General features: G+C 41.8%; 1 protein-coding gene across 2 annotated transcripts in view; it reads left to right on the forward strand.

Moving 5' to 3' along the window:
* Positions 1-21,551, forward strand: part of LOC120021410 (transmembrane protein 164-like) — a 47,412-nt gene that overhangs the window by 21,381 nt on the left and 4,480 nt on the right. Inside the window, exons 1-5 of one of the 2 annotated variants that reach the window (XM_038965169.1) lie at positions 1,701-1,811; positions 5,201-5,250; positions 8,798-8,864; positions 15,417-15,495; positions 21,215-21,315. In XM_038965169.1, the coding sequence (XP_038821097.1) occupies positions 1,809-1,811; positions 5,201-5,250; positions 8,798-8,864; positions 15,417-15,495; positions 21,215-21,315 (300 nt within the window). In that variant the 5' untranslated portion in view covers positions 1,701-1,808. Of the gene's footprint in view, positions 1-1,700; positions 1,812-5,200; positions 5,251-8,797; positions 8,865-15,416; positions 15,496-21,214; positions 21,316-21,551 lie in introns of those variants that run through there. The other variant, XM_038965168.1, reaches the window with a different exon arrangement.

Below are 21,551 nucleotides of genomic sequence, written 5' to 3' on the forward strand. Positions count from 1 at the left end.
AAATATATTTTGATTTGTTTAACACTTTTTTTTGTTTTTTTTGGTTACTACATGATTCCATATGTGTTATTTCATAGTATTGGTGTCTTCACTATTCTACAAATATAGAAATTAGTCAAATAAAGAAAAACCCTTGAATAAGTAGGTGTGTCCAGACTTTTGACTGGTACTGTATGTCTATATTTCTTTTGGCTACTGCTCGACTAATCTCGGTCGACCAACAGCTTATCGATCAGTCTACTAAATGGGGTCAGCCCTACAAGGCTGTGGGTAATATCAAACAGGGATACCTTGGTCAGTTGATCACTTCTCTTTCCATGACATTGACTGAGCAGGTGAACTCTATCCCTTAATTGATGTCACTTGTTAAATCTACCTCAATCAGTGTAGATGAAAGGGAGGAGACTGGTCCACCTATGGTTTCCATTAGGGTCTACTGCACTGAACAACAACTAAGTAGATGACAACATGGCTCAGCATGCCATAGCCCAGTCAAGCTAAGAGTAGAATGCTATAGTGCTCTAGTACAAGGAAACCTGTTCCTGGGGCCCACACTCGGTGGAAATGTAGGTTTTTTCCCTTAGCACTACACAGCGGATTCAAATAACTAACTCATCAAGCTTTGATTATTTGAATCTACTTAATAGTGCTAGGTCAAAAAACTAAGCTCCCTGCCTGCCCACCTTGGTCCTGGGAAACACTGCTCTAGTATCACAGCCCCACCCAGCAGGGTATAGCATGTGGCCTCCGGAATGGTTCCTTCTCTTGGTGCTGCATATTCAATTAGGCTACCTGCGTCGACATGCATATAAGCACGCACCAGTCTTTACATGCATTGGCCAAAAACTCTTTGTTGTCAGATACCATACCAGTGAGTAAACCTGCAAATTTGTATGGCAAAACCCTAATTTACATCCAAGACTTGCTTGTTCCTGTTTTGTGTTAAGACATTTACATAACCCAAGCAGAGTCTCTGGGCAGAGAGGTGGGCAGGCAGGCAGCTGTGTGGCTGGAGAAGGATGAGTGTGTAAAGCGGCCTATTCTTCTTGAGGGGAAGAGCAGTGAGCAGCATGGGAGCACAGGGTTCAGGCAGGGGTCTAGCACTGGCCTTGACAGACCAAGATATTCAGAATGTCACATCTGGCTGAGAAAATGTCCACCAAAACAGAACACTACTAGCAGTCTAGCACAATACTCACTAATACGAAGGCATGCTCACACAAGTGCAATGAACAAATATTTGCAAACGGGTAATTTTACAGTTTAGTCATGTTGCAGACGCTCTTATCCAGAGGGACTTACAGTTAGTGCAGTCATCTGACTCTGGGGAAGTAGATAAAGGGCCTCATTGCCAAAATCCCAAAGAATCCCTTTAAGATAGCTAGGTGGGACAGCAACATCTCAGTCATAGTAAGTACATGTTTCCTCAAAGTAGCTATCCGCAAAGTCAGCGCTAGTAGGGTGGGAAGAGTCAAGTGAGAGTTAGTTTATTGGTTCCACCATTGGGGTGCCAGGACCGAGAAGAGCTTGGACTGGGCTGAGTGGGAGCTGCCCTCCTGTAGGGGTGGGAGGGCCAAGACACTAGAGGTGCCAGAATGGAGTAGTCCGGTTGTAGGATTTGAGCATAGCCTGAAGGTAGGGAGGGGCAGTTCCTCTTGCTGCTCCGTAGGCAAGTACTATGGTCTTGTAGTTGATGTGAGCTTTGACTGGGAGCCAGTGGAGTGTGTGGAGGAGCTGGGTGACATGGGAAAACTTGAAGGTTGAACACCAGGCGGGCTGCGGCATTCTGGATAAGTTGCAGGGGTTTGATGGTAATAAAATATTCATACTAATTTCCTTTCGGCTCCATCATTCAGAGCTTCTGCCATTTTAAAATAATTTAGAGTGCATCTGTTTTAGGTTAGTAGCTTATGCAGTAAATGACAGTTGAGAAGGTTGTAAGTGTTCACTTTATCCATTGTTCGGTACGTTTACATGCACACAATAATACAATTATTGTGAATCCTCAGATTTAATATAATAGTTTAAAACGTGTACCTGCTTTGCAAGAAGAAAGATTTCCCTCATAATCCTGTTTACATGGACACATCTGAAATCAGACTACCTGGTGGGACTTTGATAAATGTAAAAAATCGGCAATCAAAATAAACATTATCACAGCGACCATGTTATTTTTGGAGACGTTTGTATGTGAGAATGCATACTTTCAGTTTTTCTGAACTCACTTCCCTCCCGCAAAAGAGGGAGGCTCGAGCTGCTTGTGCAAGCATGTGTGCAGATCACACTGCTGGAACTGATGTGTAGTAATCTTTTAACAACTTCCCTGACTAATTGACAAATGATTAGATAAGAGTATAGTCCCAAAAATGTTTGCATGTCAACAATCAAGTTTAAGATGTATAACTTCAAAAATACAGAAATACAGCCAGTATGATGCATTTTGCATCATATAATCCTGCTTTTGAAATCATGACATTTTGGGACTATATCAGCAATGGACCTTGAAGGAATTTTCCTTTTAAGGTGTTTACATGTCCTAATAATTTGAGAGATTACGCAGAAAGCCAGGTGTTTTAACCCCCTAAGGTTGATGTCAGCACCCCAGCTGAAATTTCATTAGTAAAAAAAAAACTATCCCCATAAAAATCAGTCAGTTTAAGCTGGAGATGTTTTTTGTTTGAATTGGATACGTCTCAATCCATCACATTAGCCTATGTCGCACTTCTGCAGCTGTGGTGAAAGGCCATGAGACATCCCTTTTCACAAAATCATATGTAGTGTCCGAACGGTTTGGCCTACTATTGTGATTGCTCTACGACTCCCACAAGCGTCTTGGGACTGAAGTCGGTACAGCCGATCTGCCAACTTCTGTCTGTAGCGTCCAAACAGTTTGGGCTGCACACTAACATGACCCCTCTGTGCAAAGGTGAAACTCTCACGAACATGTTTTGCTCTAGGATGACCACAGGCCTCACAAGACTCGTTCTGAAGGTCCCCTGGTACCAGTTGAAAAAGTGAATGGAAGTACATATGGAGACTGTTTAGTGCCAAAAATAAGGAGTTAAATATACTGAACAAAAATATAAATGCAACATGTAAAGTGTTGTTCCCATGTTTCATGAGCTAAAATAAAAATCCCAGAAATGTTCCATATGCACAAAAAGCTTATTTCTCCCAAATGTTGTGCCCAAATTTGTTTACATCCCTGTTAGTGAGAATTTCTAATTTTCCAAGATAATCCATCCACCTGACAAGAAGAAGCTGATTAAACAGCATGATCATTACTCAAATGCACCTTGTGCTGGGGACAATAAAAGGCCACTTTTTAAAAAATTTGCAGTTTTGTCACAACACAATGCCACAGGTGTCTCAAGTTGAGGGAGCATGCAATTGGGAGGGTGCTGAGGAGCAATGTGCCCTCTAAACTGCGTGTGTGTGCGGGCACGCAGGACAGCCGCGCAGAATAAATATCAGCCTGCGTAGAGAAGCACAAGATTAAACTTGACTCAACTTTCTAGTTTTCCACTTTTTAGTTAACACTATCAATGTTTCCCTTTCTACTGTGGGAATTGCCCATATTAGCCACTTTCAATGCAACACACCAAAACAACAAAACTAACTATGCAAGACTTCGTATGCAAAGCTAACTATGCAAGATATTTTCTTGCAGAATGCATCAGAGTAGGAGTCTATTGCATTGACAGGGATGACTCAGCCCGTACTCTACAGACCGGTGCGGCATAACTAATCAGCTGCAGTATCCCTATATACAAATATACCATTACCATGTATGGATCTGACCATTCACTTCACTGTGTTTACAGCATGAGTGGTCACGAGTAGATGTACTTGTAGAGATCAAAGCAATAGCTGCATTTAGCCACATGTGCACATTTGTTCATAGTTTGTGTTAGTGAGTTATTAGCCCAGTTATAACACCTTTCTAGTCAACAATGGGGGAGTGGTTGCTTCCTACAACATCACAAAATGTGTGCATTTCTAGCAGTGTTGTATTTTTAAAGGGGCAGTGTTGTATTTTGAGACGGGCTTAAATAAGTAGCCAATACGTACAGGGTAGCATAATTTGTCTGATTCTCTGTAATAATGGTATGGGAATAATACTTTATTTTGTAAAGTGGTTTCTTGTATCAAACAACACATTTTGTCACCTTATCTGAATGACAAGTGGATAAACAGGTTGTCAAGCTCTGCATATTTTTTCAAAAAGTCTACATTGAACACCACACATTGGTTGCTACTGTAGGCGGAATGACAGCACAGCTATTTCCATGTTAAAATATTATGGGATGCATTTTGTTTTTTATGGTAGGCCACTCTGATAGGCTTACATTATGATCAAATAGCCTCAGTAGCCTTCTTGGCAACTGTTATAACTGTAACCTAAAACAGGTACAGCCTGTGTTTGTAATAAAGCTTTTTTGTACAGAAAAACCAATTCTGATTGGCTGGGCCTGGCTCCCCAGTAGGTGGGCCTGGCTGCCAAGTGGGTGGGCCTATGCCCAAGGCCCACCCATGGCTGCACCCCGGTCCAGTCATGTGAAATCCCTAGATTTAGGGCCTAATGAATTTATTTCAATTGACTGATTTCCTTATAACTCAGTACAATCTTTGAAATTGTTGCATGTTGCATTTATTTTTGTTCAGTGTAATATTGGTGGTCAGTCTGATTTATATAACCTGTTGGTGTTGGGTGTCACTAAAAACCTATGTACATTCTATGACCTTTTCAGGATGCAGCTTTTACAACGACTCTCAAGGAAGCACCACGGCCTACCCAGTATCTCGTGTAGCACCACGGCCTACCCAGTATCTCGTGTAGCACCACGGCCTACCCAGTATCTCGTGTAGCACCACGGCCTACCCAGTATCTCGTGTAGCACCACGGCCTACCCAGTATCTCGTGTAGCACCACGGCCTACCCAGTATCTCGTGTAGCACCACGGCCTACCCAGTATCTCGTGTAGCACCACGGCCTACCCAGTATCTCGTGTAGCACCACGGCCTACCCAGTATCTCGTGTAGCACCACGGCCTACCCAGTATCTTGTGTAGCACCACGGCCTACCCAGTATCTCGTGTAGCAACACGGCCTACCAAGTATCCGTAAAGGACCCGACTTGGAGTTGAATATATCAGTAGCATATTTATTTTTATCAGTGTTCTTTCATCTTTTTCCACAGATCTTCTTGCTGGCCTGTCCCCCATGTAAAACAGCCATGGTCCTCTTTAGGTGAGTACCTCTATTCTACACACTCACCGCCATGAAATCCCAACCCCACCTCAACAAGCCACCACCCTCAAATACGTATCCAACCACCCTCACCCCAAGTACCCACCCATTCTATCCTCCTGACCACACCACGTATTAAGGTGTCATGCTGAGTTAGCTATGTGAGAACGCAGACTAGCCAGTGACTGGAGTTTCCCAGGCATTACTTCACCTGACTGTCAAAGTTCTTCTTAAAATAGACCATCACCCTGTCAACACCTCAGTGCTCATCTTATGACTGAGTCCCAGCACAGTAGGACACTGAACTTAGCCAGGAACTGCATGTACAATATGTGAAGCTGAGGGGAATTCTGAGGGTTTACCACAATCTGTTGAATCGGTTCTCTTCCTTGTGAAGTTGCTCTAGCTGGTTGCATGCATTAGGCTACACTCGAGAGACGAGGAGGGAGATCCAATGAGACTGACTGGACACTGGCTTCATGGTTCCACAAAACTGTTAATGCCCACTTAATTTGTAAACAATAAATATTGATAAATTACTAGCTCAAAAACGTAATATGCTAAAATTACAAGTTAATTAGTGGGGGATGGTAACTTCAGAACCAAGGTGGGGTAGACAAAAAACAGGCAACACTGCCCCCCCCTAATCTGACAGTGGGGTGGTAGATGCCTAGTCTCCCCTATGGCTCAGCTCAGGTGCCTACATAGTACATGGACAAACATTAATTACACACACACAAGTTTTACTATCCTTGTGGGGACCAAAACATTTATTACCCTTCAAAAGCCTATTTTCCCTAGCCCCTAACCCTAAAATAGCCTTTTTCCTTATGGGGACCGGCAAAATGTCCCCACTTGTCTGAATTTTCCTTGTTTTACTAACCTTTTTAGGACTTCTGCAATGCCACGAAAGTGAAAAGAACATTGTTGTTTTAGAATGTCACAAGCAACAGTTGACTATGCTGTTGATATATGACCACTGTGCACATTTCACCACACCAGACCATGACATTTCAAACCAATGCCATGCAAATTTAGTTCCATCATCTGGCGGTCAGGCTGAGGTTCCTTCTCAGGACATTTCATAATCACAGCCGAGGTGTGTAATATTGCCAACATCCCACAAGAGTTTTTGTTAGTCCACTTGTTTTTGAATTACTGTACTATCATTATTGAAGCTCATGTTGGAAAAAAGCTGCTATAGTACAACACATCTTCAGAAACAATGGACACCCATGGCGCAACAAGACTGAAGTCAAACAGTGTAGTCTGTATACTTGGGAGTCCCTCTTTTCCCCCCCAATTCCCCCCCCGCCTTTTTCTTCCCAATTTCTTGGTATCCAATTGGTAGTTACAGTCTTGTCTCATTGCTGCAACTCCCGTACGGACTCAGGAGAGTCGAAGGTCAAGAGCCGTGCGTCCTCTGAAACATAACATAACCCAACCAAGCCGCACTGCTTCTTGACACAGTGCCCACTTAACCAGGAAGCCAGCCGCACCAATGTGTCGGAGGAAACATCGTACATCTGGCGACCGTGTCAGGGTGCAAATGTAGGCATATAAATGTGCCCATTTGGGGATCTGATAGTATTTCTGATTGGCTTAACGCACCACCACTAATGAGCTGTGGAGCTTCTCAAAGTAATGTTTTCTTCACCTCAAACAACAAGCAAACAGTCTGTTTTTACATCCTTTGAGAATGACAATAGTTCCTCAATGTATTTTGAAAAATCTTTCCAGCTTTCTCCCTTTCCATAACCACTCAGCGTGAAAGGGAAAAATATCATGCTCTGATCCAGTGGAAACATCATAAAATATGCCTACCTGATTACTTCTTATCCCTTGCGCAAATAGCCTACAGCTGTGTCTGTCCCGAGCTCACTAGTGCAGGAAACTGAGGGCCCAAAATATTTTATACAATGTTGCAAATTTGCTAGCACACTTCGGGCTGGACCAAAGTTAATAGTTGATACAATGTTCCAATGTGATTCCTAGGATATTTATTTTTATCAGGATATTTTCTACCTGTAGGCTGCAATGTTTTTATTTGTTGGCTTTATAGGCAATTTTTTTACATAGTTGGCAATTGAAGTTACTTTTTAAGTTTGTATAATTTTGATTTTAGATTGACAGAATTTTGATTAACAGACCAATTATTTTGAGATACAAAGACTTTATTATAAATTAAATGAAACTGTTCCACAAAAATGTGCATATGATAACCATAACTGGCACGCAGATCAGTAGAAATGGTCAAATAAATTGGCATTCCACATGAGAAAGGCTACACGAGGAGTCGGCAACCTATTACTGGCAACTTCAGGAGAGTAACGGCAGTCTGCGAACACCAGTAGGAGCGGGAGGACGCTCGTCAAGTTACGTTTTTTTCCCCTTCTGGTTATCTTGATCTCTGGCTTCCTTTTTGAGTCATTATTGTCTTATTTCATCAAACATTGCGCTTAATTAAAGCTTCAGACAAGCTCAATGCATATATATATGATTTATTAAAACACAAGGTGTGTGTGTGTATACATGGTAAAATGCATGTTTAAAAATTTTGACCAATCGATTAGTCGAAAGAACAGATTATTGGTCGGCCAAGATTATAATTTTTTTTGTCAGAGACAAAATTTATTTTGCTCATAGTAATATGAGCAAAACAAATGGGTGAACTGCCGATTCATAACATTTGAATTGATTTTCTGACCAACGCATACTACATTTGGATCGGTTTGCGGTCAGCGAATCGATGCACTTGTATCTTAAACATTTGATTCGTGGACCGATGCGTATTGGTGAATCGTTCCATCCCTAAAGGATCCCCATAGAGAAAAGAGCAGAGCCATTAGTTGTGGAGACTCCAACTAGGATCCGTATCACAGCACCAATCACTCCCAAAGTGCAGACATGCCTGTCAGCCTCTACTTATGTGGGTAGGGTCTTATAGCAGAGGGAGGAACCCTAAGGTGGGGGTCAGTACAGAACACCTGGGCCCTGTTCTCTGTCCTCTACTTAATTAGGAGGGTTGGAGCTGGACCACAGCCATACTGGCCTCCAAACCCTCCCTGTTCCAATCAAGACCCTGCCTTGTCCTTCTGCCATGCAGTCAGAGGAGAATTGAAATGTAGCTGAACTAGTCTGCATAGAAACAAAATGACTGAAAAGGATATGAAGACTAATCTGGGTTCCCTGAGGGAAGGAAATGAGATGTAATGCAAAAGCTACAGGATTATGTCACATCACATGGGCCATGCTGAAGATGATCAACAACCAGATGTAGGGTACACTACAAAATGAGGATATATACTAGTATATGAGATACACAAACAATGAATCTACCTAAATTATCATCTGCGGATGCCCAAGTTCATTGCATTAAACCACCGGTCCAAGTGTAGCACGTTTCCATACTAGCCTAGCACTTTGACAGGTGCTGGTTGGTATCATATGGTATATGATGCATTTGGCTTGCAGAATCTTAAGCAAACTTTTCTTTGGTTTTGTTGATTATGGAGTTAAGTGTGTGACGTGTACTCTCTGTCCGCAGGCTTCAGGTCCATATGCTGAACGGTGCCCTACTGGCCCTCATCTTCCCTGTGGTCAACACTAGGCTGGTAAGAAACCATCACCTATCTGTTAAATTCACTGTATTAGCGAGCACTGCAGTCACTCACAATTAGACTTCCACTCTTTCATAGTTTCAAAGATCATATTTCATTATGCATATCAAATACAAATATTGACCTAGTATGTGAAACACAGAAAAACACATCTTGCATTGCTTATGGTTAAACAGTATTTTTCAAATAAATACAACTTTATCAGGAAGCTGAAATACCATGTTTGTTTGAAAAATACAGTAACAGGACATAGAAAAACCCCAAGGTTGCATCTCCTAGCCTTGTGGGAAAGTAACATAACTGTCCTTTGTGCAGAAGATGAACACAGCGATGACGTCCTACTGTTCTCAGGGACTTGATGAGATGTTTTTCTGTAACCAAATGTAACCGTCTCTAGTTGACAATGGCAGATGTGTAATGCATCTCGGAAAATATCAACTTCTCTCAATCCAATGTAACCATGGTGACGTGGTCATAGAATAGGATCGGGGAGAAGATACTCTTTTTATGAGCCTTCCGGACTCAGTAATTGAATGTGAAACAGTAAAAGCAGAGCCCTACAGTAGCTGAGCTTGGCTGCTGCTGACAGAATAACTGTGAAGCTGCCCTGTCACAACCCCCACTTGCTCTTTTTCTCTCTGTCCTCAGGCAGTTCTTCTTGCTGCATTTCCCTTTTCCTCAAGAGTAGCTCTGCTCCCTGCTCTTGAATAATGTCTCTCTTGCTGCTAATCACATCTCAGCCATGGAAACCAAGCCCAAATTCAATTAGGCCTATTCGGCCCATTCCACATTTCATTACCACCTTCCCAAACATTCATCCATCAATGACTCAAAAGCACTTCAGTTTCTCTTGTTCAAAAAAGCACAGTACTCAATTCAATGCTGAGTCTGGCCCAGCCCCTGAAATGACTCTGACAACATTGTATGTGAGTATTCTTTTGGCTTCCTCTAGACTTCTGCCTTATTGGTTTTGTTCCAATCCCCCTACATACCTCTGGGAAGTAGAGGTGTTGTGATCATATCAAAGTGCACTTTTACTGTATGCTATGGGTCAACAACTCAGCTTTTGAATACCACAGGTCAGATGGTTATAAGAGTTTAGTCTCTTGGTTCCATCTCATGGACTATATGGGGCATGTTCTCTAGGCTATGGACTTTCTCTGTTTTAGTGTCAAGTCATCTGTTTTGTTTTAGTGTCAAGTCATTGTGTCTCATACACATGCAACAGACATCCATTAATGTGTCAATGGCACCTGCTCGTGGGCAGTGTGGAATATCATGTTTCAGGACGTACCTGGGGCTGTTCCGGAGAGTGCAACATTACATAAGTTTCAGATAGAATGTACCTCAACTACTACAGTATAGCACACTGTAAATGTGGTACTTGCACTGATCCTGTATGTACACTGAACAAAAATATAAACACAACATCCAACAATTTCTAAGATTTTACTGAGTTACAGTTCATATAGGGAAATCAGTTCATTGAAATAAATTCATTAGGCCCTAGTCTGTGGATTTCACATGACTGGGATACAGATATGCACCTGTTGGTCACAGATACCTAAAAAGTAGGGGCGTGTGTCAAAAAAAAACAGTCAATCACCATTTTCCTCATGCAGCGTGACACATCTCCTTCGCATAGGCTGTTGATCAGGCTGTTGATTGTGGCCGGTGGAATGTTGTCCAACTCCTCTTCAATGGTTGTGCAAAGTTGCTGGATATTGGCGGGAACTGGAACGCTGTCGTACGCATCAATCCAGAGCATCGCAAACATGCTCAATGGGTGACATGTCTGGTGAGTTTGCAGGCCATGGAAGAACAGACATTTTCAGCTTCCAGGAATTGTGTACAGATCCTTGCGACATGGGGCTGTGCATTATCATGCTGAAACATGAGGTGATTGCAGCAGATGAATGGCACAACAATGGGCCCCAGGATCTCGTCACAGTATCTCTGTGCATTCAAATTGATAAAATGCAATTGTGTTTGTTGTCTGTAGCTTATTCCTGCCCATACCATAACCCCAACATGATGCACTCTGTTCACAAAGTTGACATCCGCAAACCGCTTACCTACACGACGCAATACACGCTGTCTGCCATCTGCCCGGTACAGTTGAAACTGGGATTCATCCGTGAAGAGCACATTTCTCCAGCGTGCCAGTGGCCATCCAAGGTGAGCATTTGCCCACTGAAGTCGGTTATGACGCCGAACTGTAGTCAGGTCAATACCCGGGTGAGGAAGCATGCAGATGAGTTTCCCTGAGATGGTTTTTGACAGTTTGTAAAGAAATTCTTTGATTGTGCAAACCCACAGTTTCATCAGCATTCTGGGTGACTGATCTCAGACGATCCCGCAGGTGAAGAAGCCTGATGTGGCGGTCCTGGGCTGGAGTTGCATACATTTGGTCTGCGGTCATGAGGCCGTTTGGACATACTGCCAAATTCTTTAAAATGACGGAGGTGGCTTATGGTATTGAAATTAACATTCAATTATCTGGTAAATACTCTGATGGACATTACTGCAGTCAAAATGCCAATTGCACGCTCCCTCAACTTGAGACATCTGTGGCGTTGTGTGACAAAACTGCATATTTTAGTGGCCTTTTGTCCCCAGTACAAGGTGCATCTGTGTAATGATCATGCTGTTTAATCAGCTTCTTGATATGTCACACCTGTCAGGTGGATGAATTATCTTGGCAAAGGAGACCTCACTAACAGGGATGTAAACACATTTCTTCACAATTTGAGAGAAATAAGCTTTTTGTGTGTATGGAACGTTTTGGGGGATCTTTATTTACGCTCATGAAACATGGGACCAACACTACATGTTATGTTCATATTTTTGTAGAGTAAAGCTTACACTCCTGTTTTTATTACTTATTTCTAAAAATATATATATATATATATTGTTATACTTTTTGATTCCCAACTGGGTTGTTGGGGAGGGCTTGCTAGTTATTCATTTCACTGTACTTGTGCATGTGACAAATAAAACTTGAAACAATTGTGTAGAATATGATTGTCATGAAGAATAGGAAATTGTCTGCTCTATTCATTACATTTCTATCTGCTACATTTCACCTTACTGAATACATCCCGTGTATGATAGATCCTTGCCAGGATTTAACCAAAGGGAGGTGTCAGTGGAGCATAGAGATTCATTTCACACATCTCAAATTCCCAGTACTTTTATTGTTTGAACAGTCAATATCAATTCCTTTATCATAGAGGGAGAAGAGGAACCATATCTTGGCCTTGATGCTGGCACAAACCTGGGGGGTTACACTCACATTAACATCTGCTAACCATGTGTATGTGACAAATACAATTTGATTTGGTGTGTAGGGACGGGCGTGCTCTGTCCTGGGGAGGAGCCACAAGCTACATCAGCTAATTCCAAACTCAGTCCTGGGGACCCCAAGGGGTGCACGTTTTGGTTTTTGCCCGAGCACTACACAGCTGATTCAAATAATTAAAGCTTGATAATTAGTTGATTATTTGAATCAGCTATGTAGTGCTAGGGCAAAAACCAAAATGTGCACCCCTTGGGGTCCCCAGGACTGAGTTTGGTAAATCTGAGCTACATGGTGAGGGGGATGAGGGTTCACACATACACTGCGTCATCAAAGTTTTCTTTCACACTGATCTGTGCTTTGTAATGCTATTGCTATTTCTCAACGGTCACACGCTCACCAGAGATCATATGGCTGTGTTAGTGTGTTGATCATTTTTAAGATGTTTTAATGTTATACATTTAGATGTGCCTATTGGGTGTGTTTTGAAACTTGTAATTTCCCGAACATGTAAACAGTACTGTATGTAAGGCCTGTTATAGTGACATTGTTGGTAAAACATTTACAAGATCACTGTTATCTTCCTGTGTTTTATATCCAACTATCTGCTGTCTGTCCAGAACACACATCAAGCACTTTTTCATTTCATATCTCAATAGCAAGGAAAGCATGGCCACACATTTATACTTCCTTCCAAACTATTTTCTAAATAGTTGAACAAAGCACACATGGTGCTAAATATCCAGACCGAACAAGACATTCATTTTTATTTTAGTCCAGTTCACAATACCTGAATGGAATTAGTTTATTTCCTGAAGATTGTTCATCTATGCTGTCCGGTTTGGACAGATGGTCATTCTGATGAGCAGTAAGGATTTGGAATTGTTTTTGTTCATACAGAAGATTTGTCTGTCTTTTTAAAAAGTGAATGCATCCTTTGAATGTCTCAAGTCAAGTTTTCCAGCCATGTTGTGTCAACTGTATTGAATGTTGAACAGCAGTAAAGACAAATACTACTTGCATAACTATGGCTTCGTTATGTGGCTTTGCCCTTCGATATGCTTGAGTCCCCTTGACTTGCTCTGGGCCTGTGACCACCAATTCCTACCTCTTTTACTGCTGCCTGGCAGTCGAAAGGCAGACAGGCAGGCAGGCGGGGTTTATTGTGTTGTTGGCTGAGTAACAGCAGCAACATGTGACAGGCGGCTCTCGGGAACCCCTGACAAACAGTGAGGCTCCTCTCACACACAAAAATTTGTCATTTAGCAGATCCTCTTATCCAGAGCTACTTAGTTCGTGAATTCATGTTAAGATAGCTTGGTGGGACAACCACATCTCAATCATAGCTACTTTGAGGAAAATTGTATTTACTATCAGCAAAGTCAGTGGTCACAAAAGGCAAGGGTGTGGTTTTTTTGTGGGGGGGTGTATGCTACAGCAGAGACACGGTCATCCAAAGGTCATATCCGATCATCTAAGGCAGGGATGGGCAACTTTGATGGGGGTGGGGGGCACATATACAATCTGAACTCATCATGGGGGGGCGCAATGGCTCCCGCATCTGCGTACCCTCATCTGCGTACCCTCATCCATACCCACACATGCAGTCAGAGCATTTTGAGGGCCCCAAATCTACATTTTGTTGGGCCTTCGTGCATATTCTCTACAGCGTCATGTCCAAACTGATGCTGACGTGATGGAGGCGCCAGAAAATTTGGCCAAACATAAATGACACTTCTTTTTTTTAAATTACAGAAAATTTAGGCTAAACGCCAGTCATGTTTGGCAAATAATAATTAACATTAACGTCTAAATAATTGAATTTACATTTTACAATTTACATAACTTGAATCTGAGTGGAGGCGGTCAGCATTTTACGACTATTTAACCATAAACTTAATTGTTGAAACCCTGAATGTTTTATTTTATGAAGCATGTCTTACCTTGTTTCAAAGTAGCCTAGCCAAAATACGACCATAGAAATGTTGAGGGAATTATTTTATTAACACTAACATGACATTGAAACCAGCATTTTTCTCATTGGTTTTCAACAGTATTTTTTTTGTCCAGAAAACAAAGGCATAATCCTAGTCATATTAGTAACCCATGCTAGTTGATGCATTTTTAGTGCTCCAGTCTTTCTTAATTTCGAATGGATATTTTCATCAATGTCACATGAAACCGCTCACACATGCGGAGCGCTTTTGAGAACGGTGTTTTCCGCTAATTGCATTTTGGAACATTCGCACGTATTCTACAGCCATCTCTGCATTGTTGAGTTTATAATATGAAGAATTAAAACGTTTATCAATATTTTAGGCTAAACAGACTGATCTGTTGCATCAGCCTCATTTGCTTAAATTGTTTTTGTTTTTTTATTGTATAGTGGTTGTATGATTTTAGGATCTGTAGTCCCAGAACTGTCCCAGAGTCTATTTTCAACCATAGACACTGACGGGGCGTACTTAATTTCAAGCCCTGGAGGGAATAATTTTTTAAAGACATAAGTATTTTTTTGTAATTATAATGTTGCAATATTTTAAAGGCTACAAAGGGTGGCCAACCATCCTCTAGGAGAGCTTTAAAAGGGGAGTGTTTTGAGACAGGCTTGAATATGCATTGAGGTGTAGCCTACATTTTGATCTGATTCTCTATGGTGTGAAGAAAGTTAATGTCAAGCAACCCTGTTACTCATTTTGCCATGGGGTGGAGAGAAAAATGTGCAGTTTTAATATCTTACTGAGTGACTAAAAAAAGAAAGCTGTTTGCTTGACTAAATCTAAAAAACAATAAGCTGATATGGGCTAATAGTGAGTGACTGACATGACGAGAGAGAACCTGCTGATGCACAACCAGATTATGCACCCTGTGGATTCCCAGTGCTTTACCAACTCTCCCTTTCCGTTCCAGCTCACCATCTCACTCACAGATCCTTTTACTGTTATGGCTGGCTGGCAATTTACAGATTGGTTACACTCCTGCCTAGGGAAGGGTTCTCTTTGTTTTCTACAGAAGTTAGCCTAACTGAATCCAAAACACCAGTCATGTTTTGATCCAATTGTGCTCTCACACACACAGTTTCAAACATGTCCATAGCCAGACAATGTGAATTGCAGGAGCAGGGCATTGTTTAACATTCAATATAGTAAGGCAAACACTAATTGTTGACATGTACATATCTGTACTGCTATAATGAAGCTGATGATGATCATGTAGATACTGAACACTGGTCAATTTTGTTTCTTCAGCTTCCATTTGAGAAGGAGGTCTACTACATCCAGCATTCCTTGCTCTACCTGGTGCCTGTATACCTCTTCAGGAAAGGAGGTAGGTGCCGGCTTCTTTTGCACTTATGGAATTCTGTGCTTTGTCTCCATTCCATGGGTGCTTCACTATCATTGAGAATTTAAACCATCTTGAGTTACTTCTCACTACTACCTTAACTCAACCAATCAAAACCCTCCTCCAGTTATGAGATTGTTGCAGCGAGAGAGGCAGAGCCCTGGAGTAAACTAGACTGCCATCTAGTGTTGTGATGCCATTCTTGCAAACACTGTTGACATTACATTTATTTTTCGTGAGAATGTGATAATTTTCCATGTTTAACATTAAAATAAAACATAATATGGCAATAAAAAAAATATGAATTTAACAATTCAGAGGAATAGAGACTACGGTGGCCTATGTTCAAATTAGCTCCAATACATAGTGAAATGGATCCCCAGTCAACAACAGACTAGGCTACAATTTGAACAAAAAGAATGGAATGAACTCTCCATCGTGATCTACCATTTCTCCAAAAGAATGAAAAAGCAAAACTGCTTCAAAATGAAACCGCTCTGACAGCTTTAAGGAAAAATAGATAAGGTCACACACCACCCTGGCTCCTAACAAATTCAAACTAATTTGGAACAACAGTCTGGTGTATTACACACAACATATCTGTGAACATAAGGAATAATTCATATCCCTGTCATAGCAGCATCACTGGCGAGCTAAAAAACTAGACAAAAACCAAGTCCATACCTGTACTGTAGAGTTAACAGTATGACTTAAAGGTGCTACACATAGGATTTTTCTGCATTGTAATTTCGAAAATGTCCGTAATACAGTGCCATTCGAAAGTATTCAGACCCGTTAACTTTTTCCCAATTTTTGTTACATTGCAGCCTTATTCTAAAATGTATTAAATTGTTTATTTTCTTCGTCAATCTACACACAATACCCCATAATGACAAAGCAGAAACAGGTTTTTAGACATTTTTGCTGTCACATTTAAATAAGTATTCAGACCATTTACTCAGTACTTTGTTGAAGCTCCTTTGGCAGCGATTACAGCATCGAGTCTTCTTGGGTATGACGCTACAAGTTTGATGAAATCCTGTGCGGAGCCTTCACTGTGCGCTGCCTCTTTAAGAGCGCTTCAGCAGTAAGGAAGGAGGAAATAAAGACTGCTCTTCTGGCTCTCTGGGAGGTAGCTCTTGGTTGGCGCGGCAGTTTGATTGTGTGCAATGCTGCATGAATCTTGTTTGTTTTCAGCGTGTTTTAGTTTGTAAAGTGTTTAACTCCATCATCGGTGTGACCGCTCTAGGTCATGATTTTTTTCTTTTGGGACGGCACTGGTTATGAATTGCATGAATTAGTAGCAACATTGTTGCGAAGTTTTGACATGCAAACAAATAAAGCATCAGACGGACAGACAGCTGTTGACTTCAGGCTTGCAGTTGCATTAAGATTCCTTTCTCTTCCCTCTATCGTTCCAGTGCTTTACACTGCAGCAGGCTTTCTATTTTTCTTATGCGCTTCCCGTTGATGTTCATTATCGCTGGACTCTTATTGCCCTGCCAGAAGTATTTGGGTTGACATTTTAGTTGAGAGGGAGGTTGCTTGCAAGTTTGTGTATTGTTATTTGAACTGTATTGAGGTGGTGTGATTCTAATGACATGTAGCCGAGAAGATTTTGGACATTTTAAGGCCTTTGTTTTGTCTATGAACACCCCCACATTCATACCCTCTTGTAAATAGTTTATATTAAGTTGCGGTTCAATTGCTCTGCCATTATTATTATTATTATTGTATGAGGTATTCTTGGTGGGGTTACCCCTGTGCTGTGCTGTGGGTTTTATAGGGTGTGTATTCTCTTTTCTCTCCGCTGGCTATCTGGCAAACAGGCTACACTCTAGGCAGTCTCTTCTGCTGATGTGTGTATTCTCTTTTCTCTCCACTGGCTATCTGGCAAACAGGCTACACTCTAGGCAGTCTCTTCTGCTGATGTGTGTATTCTCTTTTCTCTCCACTGGCTATCTGGCAAACAGGCTACACTCTAGGCAGTCTCTTCTGCTGATGTGTGGGTCTGGTAGTGGTACTCTCTCTATTCTACTCTTTTCCTTTCGGCATGGTTAATACCTGCTTGGCGCCCGAACAAAACCTTTATCTTTACCCCTCTCTAATAATATCGCTACAAGCTTGGCACACCTGTATTTGGGGAGTTTCGCCCATTCTTCTCTGCAGATCCTCAAGCTCTGTCAGGTTAGATGGGGAGCATTGCTACACAGCTATTTTCAGGTCTCTCCAGAGATGTTCGATTGAGTTCAAGTTTGGGCTCTGGCTGGGCCGCTCAAGGACATTCAGAGCCACTCCTGCGTTGTTGGCTGTGGTTTTAGGGTCGTTTTCCTGTTGGAAGGTGAACCTTTCGCCCCAGTCTGAAGTCCTGAGCACTCTGGAGCAGGTTTTCATCAAGGATCTCTCTGTACTTTGCTCCGTTCATCTTTGCCTCGATCATGACTTGTCTCCCAGTCCCTGCCTCTGAAAAACATCTCCACACCATGCTTCACCGTAGGGATGTTGCCAGGTTTCCTCCAGACGTGATGCTTGGCATTCAGGCCAAAGAGTTCAATGTTGGTTTCATCAGACCAGAGAACCTAGTTTCTCATGGTCTGAGAGTATTTAGGTGCCTTTTGGCAAAAGCGGGCTGTCATGTGCCTTTTACTGAGGAGTGGCATCCGTCTGGCCACTATCATTAATGCATGATTAGGGGAGTGCTGTAGTGATGGTTGTCCTTCTGGAAGGTTCTCCCATCTCCACAGAGAAACTCAAGAACTCTGTCAGAGTGACCATCGGGTTCTTGGTCAACTCCCTGACCCAAGGCCCTTCTCCCCTGATTGCTCAGTTTGGCCGGGCGGCCAACTCTAGGAAGAGTCTTGGTGGTTCCAAACTTCTTCCATTTAAGAATGATACAGGCCACTGTGTTCTTGGGGACCTTCAATGCTGCAGAAATGTTTTGGTACCCTACCCCAGATCTGTGCCTCGACAGGGTCCTGTCTCGGAGCTCTACGGACAATTCCTTTGACCTCATGGCTTGGTTTTTGCTCTGACATGCACCGTCAACTGTGGGACCTTTTTATATAGACAGGTGTGGCTTTTTCCAAATCATGTCTAATCAATTGAATTTACCACAGGTGGACTCCAAGTTGTAGAAACATCAAGGATGATCAATGGAAACAGGATGCACCTGAGCTCAATTTCGAGTCTCATAGCAAAGGGGCTGAATACTTACAGTATGTAAATAAGGTATTTCTGTTTTTTATTTGTAATAAATTTGCAACCATTTCTCAACCTGATTTTTTGTTTTGGCATTATGGGGTATTGTGTGTAGATTGCTGAGGATTTTTATTTAATCAATTTTAAAATAAGGCTAAAACATAACGAAATGTGGAAAAAGTCAAGGGGTCTGAATACTTTCTGAAGACACTGTATATCTGCAGTAATAGTGGAATGATAGTGTTTCACAGTATTATTTACCCGCCAGTGTTGTGATTGGCTGGCCAGTGTTGTAATATTCGCTTATTGATATCTCCCGCCGGGCTGGCACCTGTTGTCAAAGTGGGAAAGCTTTTTTGGCTGTTATCTAGTGGAAATCGGGTCAAGCGGCCAATGTAGAAATCACTCATTTCCTGGCTGCTAAAATTATACACTGTTTGCTCAGTTTTAGTTTGTGAGAAAACATGCACTGAATAGTGTAGGGACTCATTGTAATATATTAACAAAAAGGGGAGTCTAGGGTGGGAAGGGCCTCATTAAAGCAAAGGCTGCATTTGATTATTATTGTGAAACCGAACAACAACAAAAAAGTAGACGCCGCCATCCATACCTACTCAGTACTGTTTCCTTCTGTTTTCTTCTGTTTAACCAACCGCATTGGACAAACAACAATTGCATTGTCAGTACACATTTTCACATGATATTCAATAAAACTCCATACAAATCATTTTAAAAATACAAATGTTCTTAGTACATGCACACACTATCTACTCAACGCTTTTTTTTAACATAGTGAAAAGTAGGGCTGTGCTGAGTACTCGGACAAAACAAGTATCGAAACGGATATGGAGAATTTTTCAAATACGATTATGACACAAGTATTTTCTAATTATCCGTCATCTGGAAAAATTAATTTTCAGCTGACAGCACTCATTTTTCTTCCACTCAAATAGTGTGAAGCGCTGGGTGCTCTAAACTACTATTAGGTAGTTGTTGTCTGTAGATCAAATGGGCGGGGTATTGGTTGAACCTGCTGCAATGATTAGATTAGAACAAGCCGCTCTCATTTTCCCAGACAGACACGCACGGCTCTGTGTCACACACTCGTCTCAGGGCACAAGTCTCCCTTTCTCCGTGTATAAATCAGAATCCGTAGCTAGTCATTGTTAAATCAATTTATTTCCTGTTGACTTTTGTGGTGGAATTATTGTAATCAAAAGGAGAGACTTTTAGATTTCTTCTAAACAATCAAACTTTATTATTTCATTAGTGCAGTAATGGAGCTGGTCGGTAATCACCCCTGGAGGTGATCACTGAGAACTCAACCAGTGGATTTGAGAGACAGCATTTTATAGCAAAGTCCATCCTCCTGGATGTTCATGACAAACAAAGGCTGTATGGAATGGGTCACAAGGTTGCTAATAATTCACAGCAAACAGTATCTGCTGTAAATACTGTCCTCCATTGTATGGAGACCAGGGTCTGGCCCCCCAACTCCATACTGGAGCCATCTCCCCCTGTTACCCCAGTACAGAAACATTAACTCATGCTATGGAATGCGGTATGACCCAAAGACATAAATTTCCTGTCAGTGTTTAATCTCCCAGAGGCCCACCCTCAGTAGAACACACACATATGAGTGTTCTAACAACCCCTTATTCTGTTGCATAAAACAACAATTTGATGCAATTACAGTATTATAGCATTATCTTGCAATTTTGCTCTCACACTTTGCTGAGGCCATAAGCTGTTTTTGTCTGTCTACTTTGCCTTGTTTAGTAGGCCTAATTTCTGTCCGCATAATTAGTATAAGTCTCCCGTTTTGTCGTGATCCAAGCCCATGCTTGCTTGCTACTTTTTCTCGCCCAGGCATGTTTGCCACGCAACAAATCATTAGAAAATAATATCACAAATGTAGATTGTTTATTTTGATTGTAAAAGTGTTGGGAGAAGTTTTGCTTCTCACGAAAGTGAAACAATATATGGGGCTAAAAATTTGCCTACCTTCATCTGAATCTGTCTGGAATAAATGCAGTCAGTAGTAACTGGCCATGCATTAGGCAATTTATTAGCCTATTCCGTTCATAATTGAATAGGATCAAGTAAGTAAATCATGTGACTTTTTCATTAGTTTTTATTTTATTCTATTTTTTTACAATGAGTGAAGAAACTTAATGATGTACTCTGGGTGATATAGCGCAGAAATGCACACTTAAGGTATAGGCATTACCGGCATTTTAAAGTGCACTTCCGGGTTTTCCGATCACAAGTAATTCCCATTACGAATATGAGTACGACAGATCGGCACACCCATTGTGAAAAGGCATGCAATAGTGGGTCTCGAGAGCAAAAAAATCCACTGCCAGCTGCATTCTTTAATTTTCAAGGGAACTTGAGAATACCCATATTGATTACTCTGCCATAAAATGGAAGAAATCCGTAACTGTATTTTCAGTTCTGTTTTGAATAATGTTCATACATTTACTATTCTTCTCTCCCCCCCCAGGTGTGTACAAGCCGGAGCCCCTGGGGGACATGTGGTGGGCTATCCTCTCCACTGGCATCCTGTTCCTTTATCACTTCCTGTTCCTGCAGGGCCTTGGCCTGGTAAGATTGATGGAGGGAGCCCTCTACTGGACACTCGGTGCAACTCCTCTTCACTTGCTCTTAAAGGAGAGGCCAGTAACAAGACACATGACACAGATATAGGAGTCAGACACTAATGTACAGGTCACACTAGCATGACTAATGAGCTGCATGACACAGCGGACTGCTCTTCTCCCACACTGCTTGACTGATGGCACGAATGAAACAAACACCAAGCAAGGCCACCGTCAGAGTAG

The sequence above is a fragment of the Salvelinus namaycush genome, chromosome 26 (assembly GCF_016432855.1).
Source record: "Salvelinus namaycush isolate Seneca chromosome 26, SaNama_1.0, whole genome shotgun sequence".
In the NCBI taxonomy this organism is placed as follows: domain Eukaryota; kingdom Metazoa; phylum Chordata; class Actinopteri; order Salmoniformes; family Salmonidae; genus Salvelinus; species Salvelinus namaycush.